Raw genomic sequence first — 24,803 nt, forward strand, 5'->3', positions numbered from 1 at the left:
CATTTAACAAATTCCACGCTTAACTTGCCAAACAAAAAAATTGTCAATTTCTCCTCTTAAATTCTCAACTTTTAGTTAAATTCCAAAGTATTTTTCCCCATCCAGATGGAGAGTTTTGAACAATTATTTCATTAATATTTCATGATACAAATATTTTTTTTTTTTTTGAAAATTCATTGAACAATTATTTAATTAATAAGGTAAGTGCCAGCTTCTAACGGCATCAAGTTATGATCCTGGGATTTGTTTGTTTCTATGGCCAAACAAACATTGGGTATGGCCTGCCTACTTACACCTGGCGCTTAGATTATTTTTGTGTGTGGACACATGGCGCTTACTTGGGGACGGTTTGGGGACCACAAAGCTGCCGTGCCGGTGTTTTGTATCATTAAACATTAGAAGGCGGCGACTTTTGTTTTGATTACGTGCCGACCACAGGACTGATCAGGAGAACAAGGTGGCAATGGCAGGGCCCAACTGAATTTTCTGCATGCATAGACCAGCAAATGTGTTTAATACAATTTAATTTAGTTTTTAAATTCACACCCGAGTTTTATTTTAGTTATTTAAGTCATAATATGCTATTAGCAACCCCGGTTTTTCCACATGGATTGAGGAGGAGCCATTACGGTTGAGTTATTTGCTTGCAGAAGATTTTAAAGGTAATGATTCATGTATTTGATCAAGCTTGTGCATCTTCTTTTCCTCCTTCTCATTGTATTATGTATCTCGTTAAAAGAAAAAAGAAAGTCATTTTGGTCCTGCAATTCTAGCACTTGTTCAAATTTGATCATTTCATCACAATTATGTAAAGTTGAAAAAGAAAATCATCAATTTAGATACAATTACTTCGACAAAATGAAGAGTTGAATGATCAAAATGACTAAAAAACGAATTTGAAAACGACAACGTATAATTTTTTGTTGTTGCCAAAGTTATGAAGGAGGAGGGAGTTTTGTCACATGTACACAATTCTAATGTGTTATGGGGGTTTGAATTTGAGACCACTTATATGATAAATCAATGTCATTTTTCACTAGGCTAGTTCCTGTTGACAAAGTCAATATAAATTGTAGGATTTATAAATTATGGTTTAATGTGGGATTCACACACTTTTTACTTCCGTATATGTTAACAAACAAAGAGAAAAATAGTTACATTTCTTTACATAAATACATAGAATAACTAATAGAAATAATTTTTTTTAAAACAAAAAAAAAAAATTATGTATGTGTTCTTGATACACACAATATCTGGAATAATCGAGAGCTTAACACAATCTGTTCTAATCCCAAATAATTTTGTGGAATAATCGAGAGTTTTGCAGGCGAAAATGGAAAATTTGCTATTTGATTAAAAAAAAAAAAAATCTCATTTTTATTAGAAACTGGGTTTAAAAAAAGGGCAAAACTTTCTCAAGAACTTATTAATCATGAGAATTAGGACCAAGAGAAGAAATTGAAAAGAATCTTTTCTAATCCTAAAATTAATTAACTATTAAATATATTTAAGACAATAGCAATACATTGCAGCCCACAGGAGCCCGTCACCATGTTTGCTATACGTTCATCAAACAAAACCTGGTGGGCTTGGGCTTGAAATTCATCCTCCTTTGAAGGTGATGGCTGGAGGGCTTGATCATCAGTTTGAGAAAGGCATTGAGAAGGTGTGCTTTGGAGTTGGTCATCATCAGTTTCTTCATCATCTTCATCTTCGTGGATTGGTTGTTAACATGATGGACGGCTGTGATTGTAGAACTGCTTGATTTCCCAGCTTGTGGGCCCCTCCCCCTGTGCAGGCTGCATCGGAATGAGCCTGGATGTGTGGAAGGAGAGCATAGACATGTACGTGAAGAAGAAGAAGAAGAAGCAAAAGATGGTGATGCTGCTCGGTTTTTGTTTCCCATTAGAGCCTGCGTGCATGCGATGTGTTCGATTACTATGAGCACGTCTATGTTTGATAATTAATTAAATGAATGCTGAGAATATTCATCTATCTGGTCAATAGTTTGAATTCCACGTTTAACAACGTAACATGTCATATATTTTAGAGGATTTTTCTTTATACGTATAAGATCGAATAATTCGTTGCAACCGCAACACTAACAGTTGATAGCTTCTTTTTTTGTGTGGTCAATAAACAGTTGGTAGCTAATTACGAAGTTAAACACCATCGTTTGAATGACAAATAAGATGTGAATATGGAAAAAAAAAAAAAAAAAAATTCTGTTTATGGTCCTTTTGCAATAGCCGTGGTTGAATCAATTAAGGGAGGAGAATAAAGGGGAGGACAAAAGTAGTGTAGGTTAGAGAGGAGAGACGGTAATTAAGAGAGATGAGAAGTTGAGAGGTAATAAGAAATTAACAAAAAACCATAAATTAATAAAAGATAATTTTAAATATAACTACACCTATCAATTTTAACTGACGCGACATAAACACAAAATTGAAATGACTTAAACACATTAGCTGCCACGTAATTGTAGTCTGTTAACCCTCTTAATAAAAATATAATTTGTTACAACCATAAGGTGTGGTGCGGTTAATAAAGGTGTGATGCAGTTGGTAAATTGTCATCTCCAGCTGACGAGCTACATGGTGCCTCAATAGCAGGAATTCGAAATCCGTTGAAAGCACTTTGTGGCCAGGAGCAAGCCGAATCCCGAGCGAGGATTAATTCCACCCTTCGAATGTGGGGATACCTCGTGGTATTTACCAAAAATAAAATAAAATTTGTTACTATTGATATTTTTCCAAAAAAAAAAAAAAAATTTGTTTTGTTCTTCACAAATAATGTAGGGTCTTATGTTAAATTAATTGGGATGTACATATAGTGGCGGATCTATAAAGGTGTAAGGAGGTGTAGCTGCACCTCATCTCGCCAGAAAAAACATTGTAGATGCCACACATTGCACCTTTGCTCAGGTTGGGTGGTGCACTCCAGGTGCTCGATGAAAAGGCTAAATGAAGTCTGTTGCTATTTTGTCAGCACAACACCTATTTTTTTAAATACAAATCCTGGTCAAAACAAGAGGGTTCTCGGGTCTACCAATGTGTACATATAGAAAAGTCTTAGGTTCAAACCTACATGGCACCTTGATAGTGTGTGTGTGAAAAACCCTTTCTCCCTTGTAATGTAGACTATTGTTTGTATTAAAAAAAGTTCTAAGGAGCAGTTAGTTGAGCTCTTCTACCTCTACCAATGTGGGTAGAGGTTCGAAACCCCCAGGCACCTAATGAATGTTTGTGTAAACCCCTATCTTCAATCACTTGTACTAGAAAATGAAAAATAAAAAAGTCTTAAGGCCATCCATAATAAGGGCTCCAAATGGGCCTTCTCACAATTTACTTTAGAGACCCAAAATTTTCTCTTGAGGAACCTTATTTGAGTGCAATAAATGAGGACCCAAAATTCAACAATTAGATCCATATGGATGGTTGAGATCAAATTTCCACCTTAAATTACAACCGGGTAGGTGAAACCCAAACCTGAAATTAATACCCAGCAAAGGTTGAACACGTTTAACACCCACGAGGTTGACGTTTGAACACAAAAACCCAAAGCACTAAGAAACATTGCTAAATTGGCTTGGAATCCAGCTTAACGACGGTTTAAGGCAACTCCGTACTCTACCTGAGAAATTAGTTAGTTTGAGTGGAAGGGACGAATCCATATTCCTTGGAGCAAAGCCTCGATTCTTCCATTTCGGAAGTGATAAGTGTGAATATTCCAATGAAGGAGAGCTGAGACAACCCTAAGTTTCAAGTGGAACCAACATTTAGTAATTTGTAAGTAATTTAGTGGAATTTCATTTTAAAGTTAAAGTTACCGTTTTCCTCTATTTTTGTGGTCAATGGTGTTGGATTTGGCATTTCGTGTTTGTGGTTTACTTGCATTGTAGTTTTTGCTTGGGTATATATAAAATAATCCAATGAACATCATGTCAATAAAATATCAGTAATACGCATTTACAGAGTAACAAACTGTCAATAACGAAAGGAACAAGATAATCTTTGATGATGTTGAAGTCGATGAGATTTGTCAGCAATCCCTATGCGCATCTATTTCGTCAATTTTGTAATGTGCCTGATTGATTAGTTGTGTAGTGTAATGCAGTCGCTTTGTAATGTAACTGGGGCAATCACTGGTAGGCAAGCAACTTAAGAAAATAGCTAGATAAGTACCCTGAGGAATCGAACCCCAAACCACATGCCTGACCATGTAGTAGATGGTAAACATTTGATAAAAAAAATATGGGGATAAATTAACATCAGAAACTAGCTTCATAATAAAAGAAACAACGATAATAAATTTATATATTCCATTGTCTGATTGAGGATCCATTACACTTGATTAATCATATTTTTCTTTTTTCTTTTGGTTAAAATTTGATTGCAGAAAGTACTTGGCAGTAAGTGCAAATCAAGTTTTGTTAATAACAGTCTCAAATTAGCATGGTATTTAGACATTGTGCATTGGAGATTTAAAAATAAATAAAATGTTTTATGCACTTACCTTAGCCCATACTAATATGATTTTCATGGTATTATGTGCATTATATGAAGTCTTGAGGTATATATATATATATATATATATATATATATATACATACATACCATTAGAATACCCAGAAACAGACTTGTATTTGAGTTGCAATTTACATTTTCTACTAGCTAATTGCTACATTATTAGTGGACCATAAATTGTTGGTTTGCTTCAATATAGTCTTGGAAATATAAAGCTCATTCAAGTTTATCAAGTATATTGTATTGTTTGACATGTGTTTTGAAAATTTAGATACATTTATCTTGTTAATTGAAGGAAAACCTTCATACACTATCATCAATCAAACCCTTATTGAAAATATGCATTTCTGAAAAAATATATCTATACGTGCTCACGTTATTTCATCTTGTATTTGTGTAAGAATCCTTTCAAGAAATGGGATCCAACGTGCAACTAGTATGGCCAGAATCAAAGGCATATGTCTTACGGGTGAATAACTGCTCACATGCGAATTCATGCCTAGCTAAAATTCGAGCGAAGTTGACGAAAGAACAATTAGAACAATTCAACAAATCATGTTTTGGTCATCTTGCAAATATTGATAAGATTCAGTTTAGCGGGCAAATTGTGCATGTGATTGTCTTGTGTTGAGTTGCCGGGTGAGGTGTGAAAGACTTGGCTGGGCTGAGTTTCTTAATAGGGTGCGACATTTCTCAGTTCACTCGTCAGGATTTTTGTTTGATCACAGAGCTCCGTTTTGGGAAAGTGCCTGAAATTTCCAGTGGAGACAATGATGAAATTAGACTTAAGGAAATATATTTTTAAGATGAAGGAATTACATGTTTTGATTTAGAACATGCATTTGTGAAGTGCATAGAAGGTAATGACATCTACAAGTTAGCTCTTGTTTGCTTTATTGAGCTTGTGATTTTGGGAAATGACAAATATTTAAACATTAATGCCAATTACCTGACCCTTGTAGAGGACTTGGATGCGTTCAACAAGTATCCATGGGTTCAGTGTCCTTTGACAAAACCCAAGATAGTCTATTATCCGCACCGACAAAGTTTTCCAAAAGCTGTGAAAAGGAAGATCGAATAAGGAAGGGGATAAGTAAGGCCTCATGTAAATTAACGGGAACAAGCCAGAGAAATCAAAAGGGCAAGAAGGTAAGCTTGTTGAAGGGCAAAGGCCTGGTTGGAGTTTTAAAGGATTGACATATGCTTTCTAGGTATGTGTTAATAATGTTCATGTTAGTTATGCTTTGTGAACTTTAAAACTTAAATAATGATATATATCTTGTGAATTATGTAGATTTGAGCATACGTATTAATTTCTAGGTTGGCGGACCTGAATTATTGGAAGATTGTTGATCTGACAGTTGTCTCGCATATTTTGCGATAGAGAACTACGATGTCTGTTCCCAAGTTCAGATAACATGAGTGTATATATTTTTGAGAAAGATGACATGAGTGTATATATATTTGAAATGTTCTTATGTAAAACTTTTTTACATTCACAGTTTAGTGATAGAATTTGGCTATGTGGAAGCTGTGATTGAATTTTTCGGTCTTTTCTTCAAAAACGACGGTTGTTACAAGGAGATGTAAGTTTAATTGATTATGCATTTCTTTTAATGTACAAAGTTTTTGACATTGGCAACAAAAACATGTGCAACACATTGATTTAAGGTAATATCTCTTCCGAAAGAGACAACAAGAATTTGAGGTTGTAGAAGTATCGGATTGGACAACCACATATGTAATTTTCATGGTATGTCATAGGCCTTGACTGAGTGCATTTAATAATGACACATTATATCCATACTTGCTTTTTTTGGAGATGTTTACAACTTTTGTTTTGTATTTCACATAATCATATCTATATATATATTTTTTCTTCATTGAAGTTTGCAGCTTCATAAGGGTTTATTTATAACTGGACTTGACCTAACAAGGACTTACATAAGACTACCAAAGCACAGTTAACAAGCACAAACAAATCTAAACAGAAACAATCATCATTATCAAAACATGAATATTAGGGAGTTGGGGGCTGAGTTTGGTGTTTATGGTGGAAAAAATGTCATAACTTCTTAGAGGGTTGCGATCACCATAGGTGGTGCTCTGCTAACTTTGTACACAGAGTTTCATCAAGGCATTCAATTATAATAAAAATGCAAACATAGAGACAATATACGGTATGGTGTGGAGGCATACACAAAACAGACGTTGGAGAGGCTAGTGTAAGGTGACATTGATAATGGTTCGAACATCCCCAACATTAGGCCTTAAGTCTAGTCTCCTCTACACGAGCCGCATCACTTACTGCCACTGTGAATAATGATTCCACTCCTCCGGTAGCTCCTCATGATTCTTCAACGCTATAATTGTTGCTACCATTTTCACGTATGTGATGGGTTTCGTTTTTAACATCGTCACGAACAGTAGAATACCTGCACTGTAGATATCTACAACACAATCCATCATTTCATCTGGTGCTTTATATGTTTCATGTCTATGATTTGAATCACTTTATCATCATTTTCATCATTCACATTTCGAGCTAGTTAAAAGTCTTCTATCTTCCACACATCACCACACCTAAAAATATTAGCAAGAGAGAGATCTCCATGCATAATTCCTTGGGCATGCATATATATATATATATAAGACCAACCATAATGTTTGCAAAAATGTTCCAACACATATCATCTGTCATAATCTTATCATTCTCTAGTATATCCTTAAAATGTTGTCACACAACTCCATTTGAATGTATAGATGAGGGAGATCAACGTAGTTGACTGGTGAACTCCCTCCATCATCATCATCCACAACATTGTTTAGACCAACCAAAAATGGCTCAAGCCATACCATATGGTACCGTACGATATGTTGATGCTGTAACTGCGACATGATCAACACCTCCCTTCTTACCCGCGAACTTGAATTCTTGTTCATCTCTAATTGCAATTTTATTCACTGCATAAGTTGTCTCATCTATCTTACTTTTGTAGGAGACAACAATGCCAAACATAGAGACAATATACGGTATGGTGTGGAGGCACACACAAAACAGACGTTGGAGAGGCTAGTGTAAGGTGACATTGATAATGGTTTGAACATCCCCAACATTAGGCCTTAAGTCCAGTCTCCTCTACACGAGCCGCATCATTTACTGCCACTGTGAATAATGATTCCACTCCTCCGGCAGCTCCTCATGATTCTTCAACACTATAATTGTTGCTACCATTTTCACGTTAGGTTTCGTTTTTAACATTGTCACGAATAGTAGAATACCTGCACTGTAGATATCTACAACACAATCCATCATTTCATCTGGTGCTTTATATGTTTCATATCTATGATTTGAATCACTTTATCATCATTTTCATTATTCACATTTCGAGCTAGTTAAAAGTCTTCTATCTTCCACACATCACCACACCTAAAAATATTAGCAGGAGAGAGATCTCCATGCATAATTCCTTGGGCATGCATATATATATATATATATATATATATAAGACCAACCATAATGTTTGCAAAAATGTTCCAACACATATCATCTGTCATAATCTTATCATTCTCTAGTATATCCTTTAAAATGTTGTCACACAACTCCATTTGAATGTATAGATGAGGGAGATCAACGTGGTTGGCTGGTGAACTCCCTCCATCATCATCATCCACAACATTGTTTAGACCAACCAAAAATGGCTCAAGCCATACCATATGGTACCGTACGATATGTTGATGCTGTAGCTGCGACATGATCAACACCTCCCTTCTTAGCCGCAAACTTGAATTCTTGTTCATCTCTAATTGCAATTTTATTCACTGCATAAGTTGTCTCATCTATCTTACTCTTGTAGGAGACAACAATGCCAAACATAGAGACAATATACGGTATGGTGTGGAGGCACATACAAAACAGACGTTGGAGAGGTTAGTGTAAGGTGACATTGATAATGGTTTGAACATCCCCAACATTAGGCCTTAAGTCCAGTCTCCTCTACACGAGCCGCATCACTTACTGCCACTGTGAATAATGATTCCACTCCTCCGGCAGCTCCTCATGATTCTTCAACGCTATAATTGTTGCTACCATTTTCACGTATGTGATGGGTTTCGTTTTTAACATCGTCACGAATAGTAGAATACCTACACTGTAGATATCTACAACACAATCCATCATTTCATCTGGTGCTTTATATGTTTCATGTCTATGATTTGAATCACTTTATCATCATTTCATCATTCACATTTCGAGGTAGTTAAAAGTCTTCTATCTTCCACACATCACCACACCTAAAAATATTTGCAGGAGAGAGATCTCTATGCATAATTCCTTGGGCATGCATATATATATATATATATATATATACATAAGACCAACCATAATGTTTGCAAAAATGTTCCAACACATATCATCTGTCATAATCTTATTATTCTCTAGTATATCCTTTAAAATGTTGTCACACAACTCCATTTGAATGTATAGATGAGGGAGATCAACGTAATTGACTGGTGAACTCCCTCTATCATCATCATCATCCACAACATTGTTTAGACCAACCAAAAATGGCTCAAGTCATACCATATGGTACTGTACGATATATTGATGTTGTAGCTGCGACATGATCAACACCTCCCTTCTTACCCGCAAACTTGAATTCTTGTTCATCTCTAATTGCAGTTTTATTCACTGCATAAGTTGTCTCATCTATCTTACTCTTGTAGGAGACAACAATGCCAAAGGCTCTACTACCAAGGACTTTAACCTCATCGTACTCTGTGAGCAATCTAGATTGCTTGTTCTGAAAAAGCTTTGGATCTTGATTATGATTTGGGTGAATGGATAATAAATTGTCTCCATGTCGAATCCTACATAGGGTGGTGTGATAAAGGTCAAAGTTAAGGCACCGTCTAGAAGCACACAGATTGATATAATATATTTTGATTTTTTTTTCTGTTTAGGAAAACACTATGTGATGTCAAACATATTTTGATCCAAGTTTCTATAGAGTTCATTGATTTATGAGTTTTTTGTTAAGTACATATGCATCCTTGTATCTATTAAATCCAAGATCAGGAACTTAAAAAACTCAGTAAATTGGGATGAAAGGATACTAAAGTCAGAATCACATCCATACCTGCTTTGCGGATAATAAAAGAAAAAAAAAAGATGGTCGGGTGGAAAATTAGAAACAGTTTACTCAAAGTTATGAATGACGAGATTCCGACGTGTGTGATGAGTTAGCAGAGTGTATATAAGGTTTATGCCTCTTGTATGTTGACGAAGTATAAGCATTGGGTGACTCTAATAATTGATCTCGTTAAATATGAAATCAAAGTGTACGATTCAATGGTTTCATTTATTCCAGATGAGATCTTAAGGGAAGAACTTGCCCCGCTTTCAACTTCGCTCTAAATGTTTTGAACGCTTTAGAGTTTTATGAATTCGGCTTTTACGCAAACGATTGCAACCGAAACTGGTTGTGTCCATGGCCAATAGAACGTGTGGATGTTCCACAACAGTCTAATGAGTGAGCACAACATAACAAATTGATTTTATTACTTTAAACTGTCAATTATGCTCGATTTCAATTGATTGGGTTCTTCTGTTGCTTTAAAGGCGATTATAGCATGTTCGTGTTGAAATACATTGAGTTTATGAGCGCTGGGAGTACTTTAACTAGTTGCACCGTGCATAACATGCATAATGTTTGGTACCGAAGGTGTTATAATGGAGTTTGTTTTTTAATTTCAAACGATGCTTTCTAGTCATTCTGTTCCAACATAGTGCAAATTTCATGTATCCTTCAGTTAACAATGTTTATAAAATCGTGCACAAATATTTGTTGTTAGTCAAGCTCATAATCAACAACCAGTTAATAACTAGAATATAACATAAGGAAAATTGGGTGGTTACGTCATACCCTGCTTTGTCCCATATGACCATTTGGTATAAAACACAGTAGTTGTCCATTACAACACTGGAAGCATAAAAAACATATGCTTAGCTCTACCACTTTGCAACTAAGAAAAACTAATGTCAATTGTTGAATCAAATGTTCACCCAATGCAATAAAATATATAACATATTGACAATTCAGAGGAAACGACAAACCACTTTTGATTCCAATATGACCATTGAAATCAACAAATTAGTCGTTGCCCATTACAACCCTAGAAGCATAAAAAACATATGTCTAGCTCTACCACACTTTGCAACTAAGAAAAACTAATGTCAATTATTGGATCAAATATACACTTAATGCAATAATATCCTAAACCAGCAAAATATACAACATATTGGCAATATGGTCAAACGACAAACCGCTTTTCATTCCAAAATGATCATTGAAAATAAACAAATTAGTCATTGCCCATTACAGCCTTGCAACTAAATCATAATTAAAAAAAAATTATATCATTAGCGATGTCTATTTGTATAGGAAACAATAATGCCAAATGAATAAAGAGTATAGTCACTACCTTGGGTTGACGACTATGGCCCAAATGTTGCGTCAAATACTAACATGATCAAATTTGCTTGAGAAATATGCGTAGGGGCTGTGCTTTGATTTGTATCTTCTCCGTTACAGGGGGACCTAAATGACACATGAAACATGCAGATAAAACAAATACTTTTTATTGCAAATAATGTTAAGTATAAATTAAGGATGTCATCTTTAATCGTATAATAGCATATGGTTAACAACTTGAGGACGCTTCTGTTTATTGTGATGGGTCTTCCTACAGTCAGTGCAACGTTGTCTCAACCGATCTACAACATTTTTCTTCACTCATTTTCCCTGCCTTTGGATCTCCCTTGCTACGGATCCTTCAGTTTAACTTGATTGGAACTATTTCTCACATCTTCTGCAGTAGATGAGATGTAGTTACTTGCCTTCCCCAAACACTTCAGGGTTGGCTTCATGGTTTAGGGTTTAGTGTTGGCTTTAGAAAGTTTGTTACAGTAATTTGAAACCTTTCTCTGATAGTAATGCATCATCGATCAATTGACCTGAAAGCATGGACAACATCGATCGCTTTGATACACGACCTTTATCAACACAATCCTTTATTACACTGCCCTCTGTATAAAAAACAACACCTCACTACGCACTTTTCATCCACCTTTTGAATATGTAATTTTCTGGTAAATGCTCTACCTGCTTCTTCCTTAAAAAGATGAGTAAGTGTCGGCATGGAATTTCAGAACATTCAAATAATTTGCAACTGCACGACACTACATCATTTTTCATAAACTACCTCTTTGACATTCGAAACTCCTGGTGTTACCCTCTTTGTTATGTTGTACACACAAATAGTATCATCTAAATTTGTACGTTCTAAAAAACATGAAACACTTCTCCCTTGCTCTCGCTGAAATTTCTATAACATTTCCCTCATGTAATTGTCCATAACTTTTCTTTCCATTAGAGTAGATAGTTGCGTTCGAGGTACTTCATTGTGATCAATATGGTCACCTGTCAACTCTTTATGGCGCTAATGAGCAAGAGCTCTCAAATCTTACGATGAATTCTACAAAAGAATTTTTCCTACAAATGTATTGCTTGAAAAATGCATGAGAACTTTTAGCTGAAAAGACATGTTTATAATAGGCTGGAACTCAATTATGACGCTAATCAAAAATTGAATTCAACCATATATGATCCTTCAATCCATTACTTCTAACTACTTCCTGCCATTTGACATCAAATTCTTTTTTCCTATCTATATCCCATATACAATTATGCAATTCCTCAGTATTATATCTACTGTTCAGTTTCAGTTTCTTTGAGAACTTATTCATTATATGCCATATGCAATACATGTTATATGCCAAACAAAGGAGTCTATCGTTTCATTCACTAAAAAAATACATGCAAAAACAATTGTCTGCCCATGATTATTTAACCCTATCAGTGTTGTGAACACCATATCATACTGGTTGGTGTTGTCCATGGTATAAAAAACAACTACATCTCCATAATATCCATATGAACGACTTGAGGTTGCATCTGCCCAAAAAAAAGACTTAGTCTTCATTTGAATCTGCCTCCATCTTGAAGTAAAAGCCAACATTCTGTTTTCTCTCGGCTAAAAAAATAATCTTTTAAAAGCTTTGCATGAAGGTCTCTCTCCCAATTATACAAATCTTTACTAGTCCACCCAATGTTTTCCATTTCTCCTACTTGTACCTCAAGAAGACTCATTTGTTGATGGCTAGATATATTGGCTGCACTTAAGTCTCGGTTAAATACTTTCTTAGACTCCGTAACTATCCGGTGGCTTCTCAACAAATGCACTTTATCTAGGGTTGACATTATATGGTTATGTTTCTAAGTGAACCAAGAAATTATGTACTTGTTAGACTCAAATGTATTTGAGGCCACAACTCTCAGTATATATGGTACAATTTTAATGCAATCTTACATAATAATTATTCTTAATACAATAATTACCCATTTCTTAATCATACCAATAAGACATATATTCATTATAGCAGTTTTTTCGTACCTATTCACTATTTAATCATATTTTATCACCAACATTTTGACAATTGAGTGATATTTGTTTAACATATAAAGGAAATTACAGCTATCTGCACTGAAGTATAAGACACTTTCAGAAAATTTCGTTCTTTTAACCTAGCAACAATTTTGCTCTCCACCATACTTGATGCAATCCTAACAAACGGTCTAAGTGACTGTTCATATACTATATTCCCCATCTCCATTGGTTTTTTTTTTATTTAAATTTTTAAATTTAAATTTTTTATGGTTGAAAAACACTTTTAATACGAAAATGGAGAAGGGAGGAGGCAGCACAAACTGCTACTTCACAACCAAACAAGCTAGGGAACCAAAGAAAAGCTGAAACATGCCATTGGGTAACCCACAGAGACGAACATTCATAAACATTCCAAAACCAAATTCAGACTAAAAACTACAGAATATTCATAATCACTTACTAGAAATGCACTTCCCAAGGTGAGTTGAGAAAAAATGGGCGAGTTGAGCTTCATATGATGTCGCAGACTATACGACTAAGGTGGGTTGAGATAAAAATTGGATGAGTTTGCCCTCAAATCTCGTCCAAGCTCAACGAAGAGCTAGCTGAGTGTCTTTTCAGTCAAATTAGTGGTGTATTCTGAGTTAAATGATTTGTGTTTCATTAGGATAGGTTTTTGTTTTGGGTTGAAGAGAACCCGGCTGCAACTTAAGTTACTTTTTTAATCAACTGTCCAATTTTATCCAATAACTACGATCTGTCCTCATTTAAGTTTCTCAATCAAGATTCCTCAAGAGAGACAAGCTCCTAGAGACCCAATCCAATGATGGGTCTCTATGCCCACAATGGATTGGAAACGAGTCTCTTTCTCTGGCCGATTGGAGTTGCAAAAAAAGCCCCCGACATTGGTGGTTGGTGTATTAAAAATGTAGGCTCTTTATTTTGGGTAGGATTTCACCTTGCACCTTCATCCATTTTTCTTTCTTGGGATATATTTTTTTTAATTTTTTTTTAATTTTTATCTAGTTAGTTGTTTTCACAGATTCTTTAAAAGTTAATATCTAGGTTATATATTTCAATAGCTACGTTTTTCTAAAGTAAAATTAGTACCAGCTTGTTCAATTTTTATTTAGCTAAGAATTTAATGGTACTTCTCTTTAAAATGTTACAACTTGATGAGCTATGAAAAAACAAAAGTAACTTACAAGAGGTCGTAAGTTTGATTCCCCTCTTCCTATTGATGAAAAAACAATTTAATGAGTTATGTTGGATTTCCTGTTTTCATTATTTTATTTTCTTCTTATTTTTTGAAATTTGGTAAAAGAGGAAAGTAATTGTTAAATTTTAACTTGCTTGATGAAATAATTATATTAAATTGGAGTCTCTAACTCTTCAAACTTTGAGTACAAAGTACTATTTTCATTTCTTCTTTAAAAGCTTTGAGAAACATTATTTATCACCACATGTGCTCACTTTATCTTTGAGAAACATTATTTCAATTTTTATCTAACTATGGAGATGAAGTTGGTATTGGTTTTATTTGCGCTTGTTGCAGTGCAAGCCCACGAAGAAGATGCTTATTCTCTTCCCCAATCTTGGTTTCTTTCTAAAGTTACCTCTTATGTTTATCCATCCATTTTTCAAGATAATGATTTTCTCAAATTTCCAAACAAGGTAATTTCTGAATTTATTCATATCAGAAAAAGAAAGAAAATCCTAACTATATTCCAAGATATTATCGTGAGAAAGATCCCTTTCCTTATATAACTTTCATCCAAAACCTCCTAAAACTCCTCCTGGTACTAAAAATTTTCATCCTCCACCTAAAGGTCCTTCTCCTCCCGAAAGCTCTTCTCCTCCTCAAACTCCTCCTCCTCCCGAAAGCCCTCCTCCTCCTCAAAATCCTTCTTTTGTCCCTAAAACTCCTTAACTTATAAAAGCTCTTAAAACTCTAATGCTTGTTATCGTAATAATAGAGCTTAATTCCCAGACAACTACTTTGTTGCGACATTTGAGTTTGCAATTGATTGGTTAGTGGGTGAGTCCCATATGAACACGTCATCAGTTAATGTCTGACCAAACAGTCAACTTAACGGAAGGGTTAAATTGGTCAAATTTGAAAACTATAGGGTGTAAATTGATAAAATTGAAACTAGGGGGCTCATATTGAGAATAACCCCAAACCTTCAGGGAGTCTTTTGACGTTAGTTCAAAAAAATATAATGTCCTACTCTTTTTTTTCAAACTTTTTTGAGAAAAAAATATTTTATCACACCACGACTCGTATAAGTTGCATTCGATTTGTGTAATTTTGGGTTCTTTGTGTAGTTTTCACCTCTCTCTTTGTAAGAGCTTTTCACCTCTCATTTGTGAGAGTTTTTCATATCTCTTTTATGAGAGTTTTATTTGTGTTGTTATGGCTTGGATTTTTCAAGCTTTAACTCTTTTTGATTATTCTAAATTTTGCAATCTTAATTGGGATGCCTATGCTAGAGTTCTTCGAATCTGTGTGATAGTTAGTGGATGCGCACTAGATTGTCTTAATTTTGATGTTAGACTGTTTTGTTATTGTAATAGCCCTTTTGTGACTAGTTTGTATTGGCATGTGTTGCACGGATACGGACATAGGGACACAAACGCAACACGGAAAAACTCAAAAAACTAGGATACGGGCACGGACGCGGTTAGGACACGACAATTAAAATAATAATAAATTCTAATAAAATTATAATAGTATATACTTATATATATTTTTAAAAAATTGATACTTAATACTTCAATGTCATAATACCATAAAACAAATTCATACTCATTTAAGTTAACTTAGCATTACTCATCTTTCCCTAAACAAAATAAAGAATGATACACATATTTATTCACACATATTCATGATTTATCATAACCCAAATTTCACACATTTTTCGTATATGTTTTATCATCTTCAAAATAAGTAAAACGATTTCCTACTTCATAAAATAAGAATCGAGTTTGTATTAAAAAGAAAAAATAAACAAAAGTGAATGAATTACCCACTCAAAAAGATGCTTCTCTCACAACCAAATTGCTATCAATATCCTCAGTCAACCAAAAATATCAGCTATGAAAGAACAAGGAAAAAAAAAAAATTTTAAAAATTGTTTACATTTTTAGCCCACTTTTAAAAAATATTTCAAATATGTCCACATAGTTTTTAATAATTATGTTTGACCCCAGTTTTTATTTTATAATTTTCAAAATGGTCCCTCCCGTGTCTTGACTTCAGTTGATTGTGTCCAAAACTATTTTAACCGTGTCCAAAACGTGTCTTGTCCGTTGACCCGTGTCCAAGGCGTGTCCTCGTGTTTGCGTGTCTGACACCTTGACACTTCAACTTGATGAAGTGTCCGTGCTATATAAGCATTGGCCATTTATAATTAGTGGCTTTTTTAACTGAATTATAAATGCAATCATAGAATTTCTATTTTTAAAAAAAAGAAAAGAAAAAGACTTCTCCTTTCAGTGGTTTTTGTACTTCACTGATCTTGTTTGAACATGATATTCTCAACTCTTTTTAGATAAATTAAACTTAACTACCTCTGTGTACCAATGTAAATTAATTCCGCAATTCCTGATCAGAAATGTGAATGAATAAGTAAAAGTTGTCACTCACTCTCACCATGAACATCATAAAAAATAAAAAATACAACTGCCCTGTGGTCCTATATATAGCTTAAAATATTATGCACCCACTGAAGCAAATGCACCCTCCTCCGTTCAATATTGATAAAGTAGCAGGCAGAACATGTTCCACAATGATTATAATATATTTCAACCTTTAGTCTTTCATTATTAATTCTTATATGCTAGTCCTTTTCTTTTGGTTTTTATTTTTGGACAGACATAAAGATATACATGTTGGTTAGGCTTTATCTATATGGTGATCATGTTGTGGAATAGTAGGTAGAGTATATATCTGGAAGACCCAACTGTCTTAGTTCTTTTTATTCCCTCATTAAATATAAATCTACAGAAGTAGCAGGTATATATATTCTGACAGTGTATATATAGGCTTAGTCAAATTGGCTAGAATCGATGTGCTCTCTACTCTACACTCGAATTCGAATCCCTCTCCTTGTAATTTAGATTAATTTAAAACAGATTATCGCTTGTATCAAATAAATATATCCTGACAGGTAATAATACCCTGAGCTTAAGCTGAGTTGGTTTTCATGAAATGAAACATAATTCAATCCATGTGATTATTTTCTAGTGGTATGCCCAAATGCTCCTATCACCATATGCAATATTTAAAAGCAACTAGTACATCATGAAAAAGTATATAAAAAGCTCTGATTCACATGATCATGGGAATCTTATGAAATTCAAAGTAAGAAATGCAAAAACATAAAGCTGGTCATCTTAATTTTAAAAGTATAGTGGCCAAGAAATTTGGAGAATAATTGTCATCATTACAAGCATAATTAATTAATTTCCTCAAAGGAGAATACAAAAGAAAAAGAAAGAATCAAGCCATTATCAAATAATCACTACTGCAATCTTTAGATCATTACACAATTCCACCCTTGAAAATACAACCAATTAAAATAAAGAAAGCACACACCAAGCCATCCTTTTCTTTAGGAAGTACAAATCAGGAGGTTTCAATTAGCAAAAGAAGAGAAGGAAATAAGCTAATTAGGCATAAAGCATCACTAAGTAGTAGTGGTGGTGATATGGAATACGCGACTGCAGGAATAGACAGAGCAAAATGCTTGCAATGTCATCAAGAGCAAGAGCAACAAGCCAGCAAGCACAGCAAGAAATTGCCAGGAACCAAAAACATAAACCTTCATAAACTTTGTCATTTTGACCTTCCATCTGCCATTGTAATACTTGTTCACATCTTCAATTGCCTTGTCCAAGAATGGCACTTTGGTCAATCTAATGGACTTGCTCATACCATTCCAAACCTTGGCTACTTCTTCATCGCTTTTCAAACGGTTCAAAATTATACCTTTCTCTCTAAGCAGTTTCACGTCCTCCTCAGTGTCTATGATCCCGTTCATTAATTCGGTGTAACGGGTTAAAACCAACGGCCCTGATGCATTTGATACTTCATATGCTACCAAGTTTCTCAAGATCACCTCTGTATTTACATCTAGGCTTGTAGCAGGGAGGTAAAATGTGACTGTTTTAGGATCAAAGGAGATGGTCGAAAGGCTACCTTTTGTTTTCACAAAACGGACTCCGGATTTTACAAGATCAGAAACGGAAGGGATGGTAATCTCCTCTATCAATGGTGGTTTACTAATACTATTGCTCGAATTCTCATTTTCGGGTTTGGTTTCTTCTTTGTCTTGGGTGGAAAATAAATAAGAAACAGGTTGTTTCAACATTGCAAATCCAGGAAGGTTGGAGAGGATTGTCCAAGGCAATTTAAAAAACACTTTAACAGGACCAGATACAAGTAGTTTTTTCAAAAGACGTACCGGACCTTTGTTTAGTTTCGACAGCAGCTTCCATACCTCCTGCAGAAACTGCTTCACGAAATTCTGGCTATCAGAAGATTCTGATCCCTTGTGTGGTGTGGACTCTCCTTCATCCTCAGCTTCCACAATTTCAGACGGTCGACGTTCTAACTTGGGGGTGATCATTTGGTACAAAAAGTCTAGCAAGTGAGCACATTCTGAGACTTGGATCTTTGGCAGGTCTTGATCCACCACCTTGAATGGTGAAAGCTCCTTGCACAACCCCATCAGCATCGAAAGCAGAAGGTCGTCGGCTTGTTCCAGTGATGTGAATTGTAACTCCAAAATTCTTCTGGACACAAATAGTGGGATTTGGTTTTCAAGCATCACCAAGTCCCTAAGAATTGCATGGTGAGCTGACTTGCTCCCTGAAACGTCAACCAAGTGTGACATGCTCGAGGAAACTCTGGCCAAAACCCTTCCTTCTTTGGCCCCATAGATTTGGAGTAACTCAAGGAAAAATGATGCAGCAATGGCCATCATCCAACCTAAAGTGTCACCATTGAAATCCAAATACTTGTGGTAGCAAGCGCGAATCCGCGGCTCCAGCTTCTTCAATTGCTCAACAAGGTCTTGGAACTTTAGGCATTGGAGCTGCTTTTGGGTCCTTTTAGCTGCAGCCACTTTGTACCTCTCCATCTCATAGAGCTCAGGGCGCAAATAGTGGTAAGGGCCAATTGCAACTTCTTGAGGGATGTAGGAATCTGGATCGCTAGCCAAAAGGGCCTTGGGGACATTGAAAATGGAGACAGGGATTTCCCCATCATACTCAAGCTCTTCCTCAAGTGTTTTTTGGATTTGAATGACCCATTGAAACTCATTGAAGTTTGTACTGGTTTTGGAAGAAAATGTTGGTTGGAGAGAAGACATGTTTTGTTTTTCTCTTGTAGCTAGGGAGAAACTTTTTGGTGGGTCGATGGCAGTTTGTGAGAGTATTGATTGTTGAGGAAGTTATGAGAATTTAGGAAAGCCCATGAATTAATACTGTGATTATTGTACTTTAATTGAGTGTTAAATTAAAAAAATGTTCGATGCGTTTTCCTCATGCTTGATTGTTGTCCTTTTCTTAAACCCACTTGTGCAGGTGGGAATAACATATTGATATGAGAATTTGAGATTTTTATTTTACATGTTGCTTAATAAGGACACTGGGATGAAGGTTCCGTGCTAACTTTTTCTCCATAGGTTTGGGTCTAGCAATTTTGTTTTCGTATACTTGAATGCAAAGTCAAGTCCACAAAAGCCACGATTTAAACTTGCCTAACTAATTGGCCGGAGATGGTAATGATAGAATATTATATTGTCGCTTGTGGTGGCGTGGCTGCTTTTGGATGATTACACGAAAATTTTCTTTTTCTTTTATTATATCAGAAATTAGGAATTTGAACTTAAAAGATCTTTTAACATTAGAAAAAGAAGTATAATTAATTTAGTAACTATTTCGAAATTCATTACAGTGTCTCCTTTGATCGCCAAATATGAATATAACTTGGTTTTTAAGTTTACCTCATGAGTCATGGACAGAAAAAATAAATTAAAAAAAAAGATATTTGGTTAGACTTAACACAAAGAAGATACAAGGTAACTATTTTGTAATATGATTTTGGGTAAATTGCGAGAATGGTCCTCAAACTTGTATGCGGTGTACATTTTGGTCCATAAATTAAATTATTAGTCCAAATGGTACATAAACTCTATGTTAATCGCCCATTTGATCCAACCGTTACATTCTGTCAATATTGCTGTTAAATATGAGGACAAATTGGTCATTTCGTACGTTAAAATAAAAAATAATAAAAAATAAAATAAAAACTCAGTAATTGGAATATGGGAGAAGAAATCGAAGGGAGGGGGTTTGGGCCTCATGATTTTTTCCTCTCTTTTTCTTCAATTATTTTCTAATTTTGTATTTATTTTAACCCTATTTTATTTGTTAATTATGAAAAGTCGTATTTACCCCTAAAATTTGGTTACATTTAACAGAAAATGTAACGGTTGGATCAAATGAGCGATTAAAATAGAGTTTATGTACCATTTGGACTAATAATTTAATTTTTGGACCGAAATGTACACCGCATACAAGTTTGAGGACCATTCTCGCAATTTACCTATATGATTTTCTTTTATTAATGGGCTAAAGCCCATTCTAATCTGATTGCCACGTGTCAAATATTTAATGTGTTAATATGTTTTGTATTATGTTACACCTAACACCCTTGACCAGACCTAATCCCTCAAAGTTTCTTTGTTTTGTCCATTCGCGCCGCTTCTCTCGTCTTCCTCACAAAACGACCTCTGGGTTTAGGGTTTTAGGGTAAAGGGAAAATTTGATTCAAAATCAGATTTTATTTTTCACTTTCAACCCTCGGTTCTCTCGACTTTCGCTCCGCCTCCTCTCACCTCGTTCGAGCTCCCTACCTCAGTTCTCTGTCTCACTCACATCCTTCCCTCTCACTGCCTCTGGCTTTACATAAAAGGTATGAAATTTTTTGAGTTTCTCTTTATTTTTTGTTTTTGGCTGTTTCAATAATTGGTTGTTTCAGATTTGGTGTTTTGGACTGCTTTAATATGCTGGTAAATGATATTGACACTGATTTTGGTTTTGTCATTGCTGTGTCAAAGCATAGTGTAGTAGAATAAAGAAGAGTTGAAAGGAAAAAGGGACAAATGCATAGGTTTTTGGGTTTTGCCCTTGAAATCAAGGCATACTTTTTTTCATCTGGGTTTGGTTTGTTCTGTATTTTTGTCGTTCTATTTTGATGTTAATTATGCTGTGCATGAAGGAAACTGTTGTGGAAATGAACAAACCCTTCGATACACATGCAGTGATTTGGACTGTGTTCTTCTGATGTCTTCAGCTTGGTAGAGAACAAAATCAAACGAATTCAAAAATTGGAACTAATTCTGCTACTCAAAGATAGTTGAGCAAGTTGGTGGCAAAAAAACTTGAGACTATGTAGTATGTATGTACAAGGATAGTATGGCTAGGAGTAGCTCACTTTTGTTACAATTATGTGTTCTAAGATAATGCATTCCATGAATTTAGATTAATGTCTATTGATAAAGTCATATCCAAAGGCTTGTCTGTGAATAAAGGAGGTGTGAGAGGAGAAATGGTCCATTTTAAAATTCATTCAAAATGAAAGGTATGGGTGTCGAAGGGGCCAGAGCCTCCTAACTGGATGGTGCTCTGGTGCTCGTCCTCCATCTCCATGTCTGAGGTTGTCCTGTCTGAGTTAGGGGCTATAAATAAGGCTGTTTCTGGACAGCTTTAAGTATGATATGCTTTGTGGGATGTTTATTTTTTAAGTTATGCTTTGTTGGATGTTTTTATGTTATGCTTTGTTATGCTATCCTCTGTATCTGTTTCTCCCTCATCCTTGTGTATGTGTATAGCTAAGCAGGCCTCAGAAACCTCCGTCCTAAAGCCTTCCTCAAGTCCCGGACAAAGATGAGACCTTTAGATGAGACTGAGACCACGGCAGTGTTCGAAAAGCTTTTCAAGTTCACAGGCAACAACCTAAAAAACATAGTCGAGAACCCTTCTCATGAAGGCCCAGACCCGGATTCAGGCCGTTATTGCTTTCGCCTCCACAAGAACAAGGTCTACTATGTTAGCGAATCACTAGTAAAGCGTGCTACAAATATAGCTCGGACTCAGTTAGTCTCTCTGGGCACTTGTATCGGTAGGTTTACTCATGGTGGTAGTTTCCACTTAACAGTTCAGTGCTTGAGTTTAGTGGCCTCAAATGCTAAACACAAGGTCTGGCTCAAACCTACCTCTGAGATGTCGTTCTTGTACGGAAACCATGTCTTGAAAGGTGGTTTGGGGAGGATTACAGAGAATATTGTGCCAGGTGATGGTGTGGTGGTGTTTTCGATGTCAGATGTTCCCTTGGGTTTCGGGATTGCGGCCAAGTCTACTCAGGATTGTAGGAAGTTGGATCCCAATGGAATTGTGGTGCTTCACCAGACAGATATTGGAGAGTACTTGAGGATGGAGGATGATCTTTGAATAATTGGACGTGATTTGGGTGGTTTTGATAGATATTTGTGTGGGTTATGTAAGGCGGATCTATTTGCTTTTGATCAATCTGAGCTTTTAAGTCTTTTGGGATGTGGATGATTTTCCTGAATATTATTTCCATTAGTGCTTGTGACTTTTGGTATTAACTCTTGATTATCTGGAACTTCTTCCATCTGGTTTTTATTTTTGATTTTGATTTTTGATTTATTTTTTGTACAAGCGATATTTGAAAGGGGGTGTTTTCTCACACACACTGCATTCATTCGAAAGTCATTAGCATAAATTGTTGTTGGACCAACTGGTGTGGAAATAAATGTTAACTTATAGAAATAGATGTATTATTATAAAGTCCTTACTAACCAACAAAGGGTTAGTGGACTTTATGCAACATATGTCGCCAAAACAAGAAAAGGAATATATTCTAGAGATATGGAAAGGAATCTCTAACAACTTCAAAGAGCCTAACTTCACAGCAGTTGAGGTTTGTTTTGTGTTTTGGAGCTTTATTTTTATTTTTTTTTTCAAAACCACCTCAATGGTTTGAAGTTGTAGTCTTCTTTTGAGCAAACAAGAACATTATTAGAAGACAAAAAACTGTGCAAGTGCCCTTTTCTCCTTTTCTTTTTTCATGCTAGTTATGAAGGTGATGATTGTATCGATTTTAGTTGTGGTTCTTGCAGTGCAAGCTCATGAAGAAGATGCTTCTTCTTCTCTCTATGTAACCTATTTCCCTTTCAAAATGTCCTTTTTCCCTGGCTCACACCTTCCATATCATGATTTTTTTTTTTAAAAAAAAAAAATCCCTAACATTTCCAAAGCTCTTAGAGCTTAAAACTAAAAGGAACTCCTAAACCTAACAACCCTAAAACTTCTGTTCATGAAACTCACATTCCTAAACCTCAGATGCCTGAAGCTCCCATTCCTTTCATTCCTCATCCTGAAGCTCCCATTATTTTCATTCCTAATCCTATGCGTACTCCTCTTTCTAGGCGCATCCTCAAATTCCCTACTTTCCTTTTCCTAGAGATCCTATAGATCACAGCTCCTCTACAAGTTGCACTAACACTAAGCAAGTATGACTAGTAGTCTGCCATCCACCAATATTATAGTATGTGTACAAGCTATATAAGGTGGCCTTACTCCATTACCATTTTATAATGCGCTACTTAGCTACATGCATGTACAACTAAATCATAAATCAACAACAACACAAAAGGAAAAAAAAAATCCAGCTTCATATGTTGCTAATACTATAGTGGTTGAAACTTGAAACACAAACACAAGCAACACAACGAACCAAAGATGAATATGTACGTGCATGACCTCTCTCTCTCTCTCTCTCTCTCTCTCATGGAACTCAACATCTCCAACCTCTCTGATCCGTTAGTCCTTGCCTTCATTTGTCTTTGATTTGCCTTGCCTTTGCCCTTGCTTTAATCCTATTTCTTAGGGTTTTCTCTTATGTTTTTGTTGCGATATTTGCTTTGATTTGTCTGTTTTTTAACTCATAGTTTGCAAAAAGAACTTCTTTGTTGTTCGTTCGAATTCTGCTTGTCGGCCATCGCTATATCACTAGTGCTACTAGTGTCCCTTCTCCCATCACCGGTTAAGACTTTTGACAACTCTTCACTAAAGAAAATTTGGGAAGAGAGATTGTTGGTTTTTCGTAAATTTCTTAATTCGGAAGACCAACTTGAAGATAGTCTCGAGTACAGTGTTCTATGACACACTCGACAAGTTGACTATGCGAAACATCTTTGCGCCAACTTGAGGGGAGAGTGTTGGCGAGTCCTTATTTAGTTAGGATTTTGGTTATTTATCCGTTTCTCTAGTCTAATTGTAATTAAGATTTATTTACTATTTTATCTCTTTTAGGATTAACACATATTTGTACTTCTTTATAAATACCTCCATCTTATTTATTGTCTTTGTTTTATTAAGTTTTAGTATTGTAGAAATATGCTTTTTTATTAATTTTTTATTTACCACCCAAGCTTTATGAATAACTGCACACTTGTTCACATATCTCAACACAATGCCTGTAATGAGTGAAGGGTGCACATTTGAATCTTACATCGCAATCATCTACGCAATGTTGATGGCAAGTTAGATTCAGAACTCTAAATGGTTTTCTCCATAAATTGGCAGCAACAAATGAAGAGATAAGAGGAGCAGAGGCAGCAGATGGAGTGATCAAATTTGAGTCCCTGGCTTCCACCACATTACTTGGCACAA

At 35.4% G+C, this 24,803-nt stretch overlaps 2 protein-coding genes across 3 annotated transcripts; one reads left to right on the top strand and one right to left on the bottom strand.

Annotated features, from left to right (window-relative positions):
- Positions 1–17,550: 17,550 nt before the first annotated feature.
- Positions 17,551–19,466, bottom strand: LOC117620614 (putative UPF0481 protein At3g02645). The gene has a single exon (XM_034350736.1). The coding sequence runs from the start codon at positions 19,409–19,411 to the stop codon at positions 17,726–17,728; it is 1,686 nt and encodes a 561-aa protein (XP_034206627.1). The 5' UTR covers positions 19,412–19,466; the 3' UTR covers positions 17,551–17,725.
- A 1,296-nt stretch (positions 19,467–20,762) lies between these two features.
- On the top strand, positions 20,763–22,815 carry LOC117623336 (60S ribosome subunit biogenesis protein NIP7 homolog). Of its 2 annotated transcripts, none has more exons than XM_034354275.1 (2): positions 20,763–21,018; positions 21,938–22,815. In XM_034354275.1, the coding sequence occupies exon 2, from the start codon at positions 21,993–21,995 to the stop codon at positions 22,554–22,556; it is 564 nt and encodes a 187-aa protein (XP_034210166.1). In that variant the 5' UTR covers positions 20,763–21,018; positions 21,938–21,992; the 3' UTR covers positions 22,557–22,815. The 2 variants fall into 2 exon arrangements, with proteins under 2 accessions (XP_034210166.1, XP_034210167.1); XM_034354276.1 differs by having other exon boundaries at positions 21,946–22,815.
- Positions 22,816–24,803: the final 1,988 nt, after the last annotated feature.

Source organism: Prunus dulcis, chromosome 3 (assembly GCF_902201215.1).
Source record: "Prunus dulcis chromosome 3, ALMONDv2, whole genome shotgun sequence".
NCBI lineage: Eukaryota > Viridiplantae > Streptophyta > Magnoliopsida > Rosales > Rosaceae > Prunus > Prunus dulcis.

What these genes read in the sequence shown, in the direction of transcription:
- LOC117620614 (XM_034350736.1), bottom strand. Translation starts at nt 19,411, where the DNA reads ATGTCTTCTCTCCAACCAACATTTTCTTCCAAAACCAGTACAAACTTC.
- LOC117623336 (XM_034354275.1), top strand. Translation starts at nt 21,993, where the DNA reads ATGAGACCTTTAGATGAGACTGAGACCACGGCAGTGTTCGAAAAGCTT.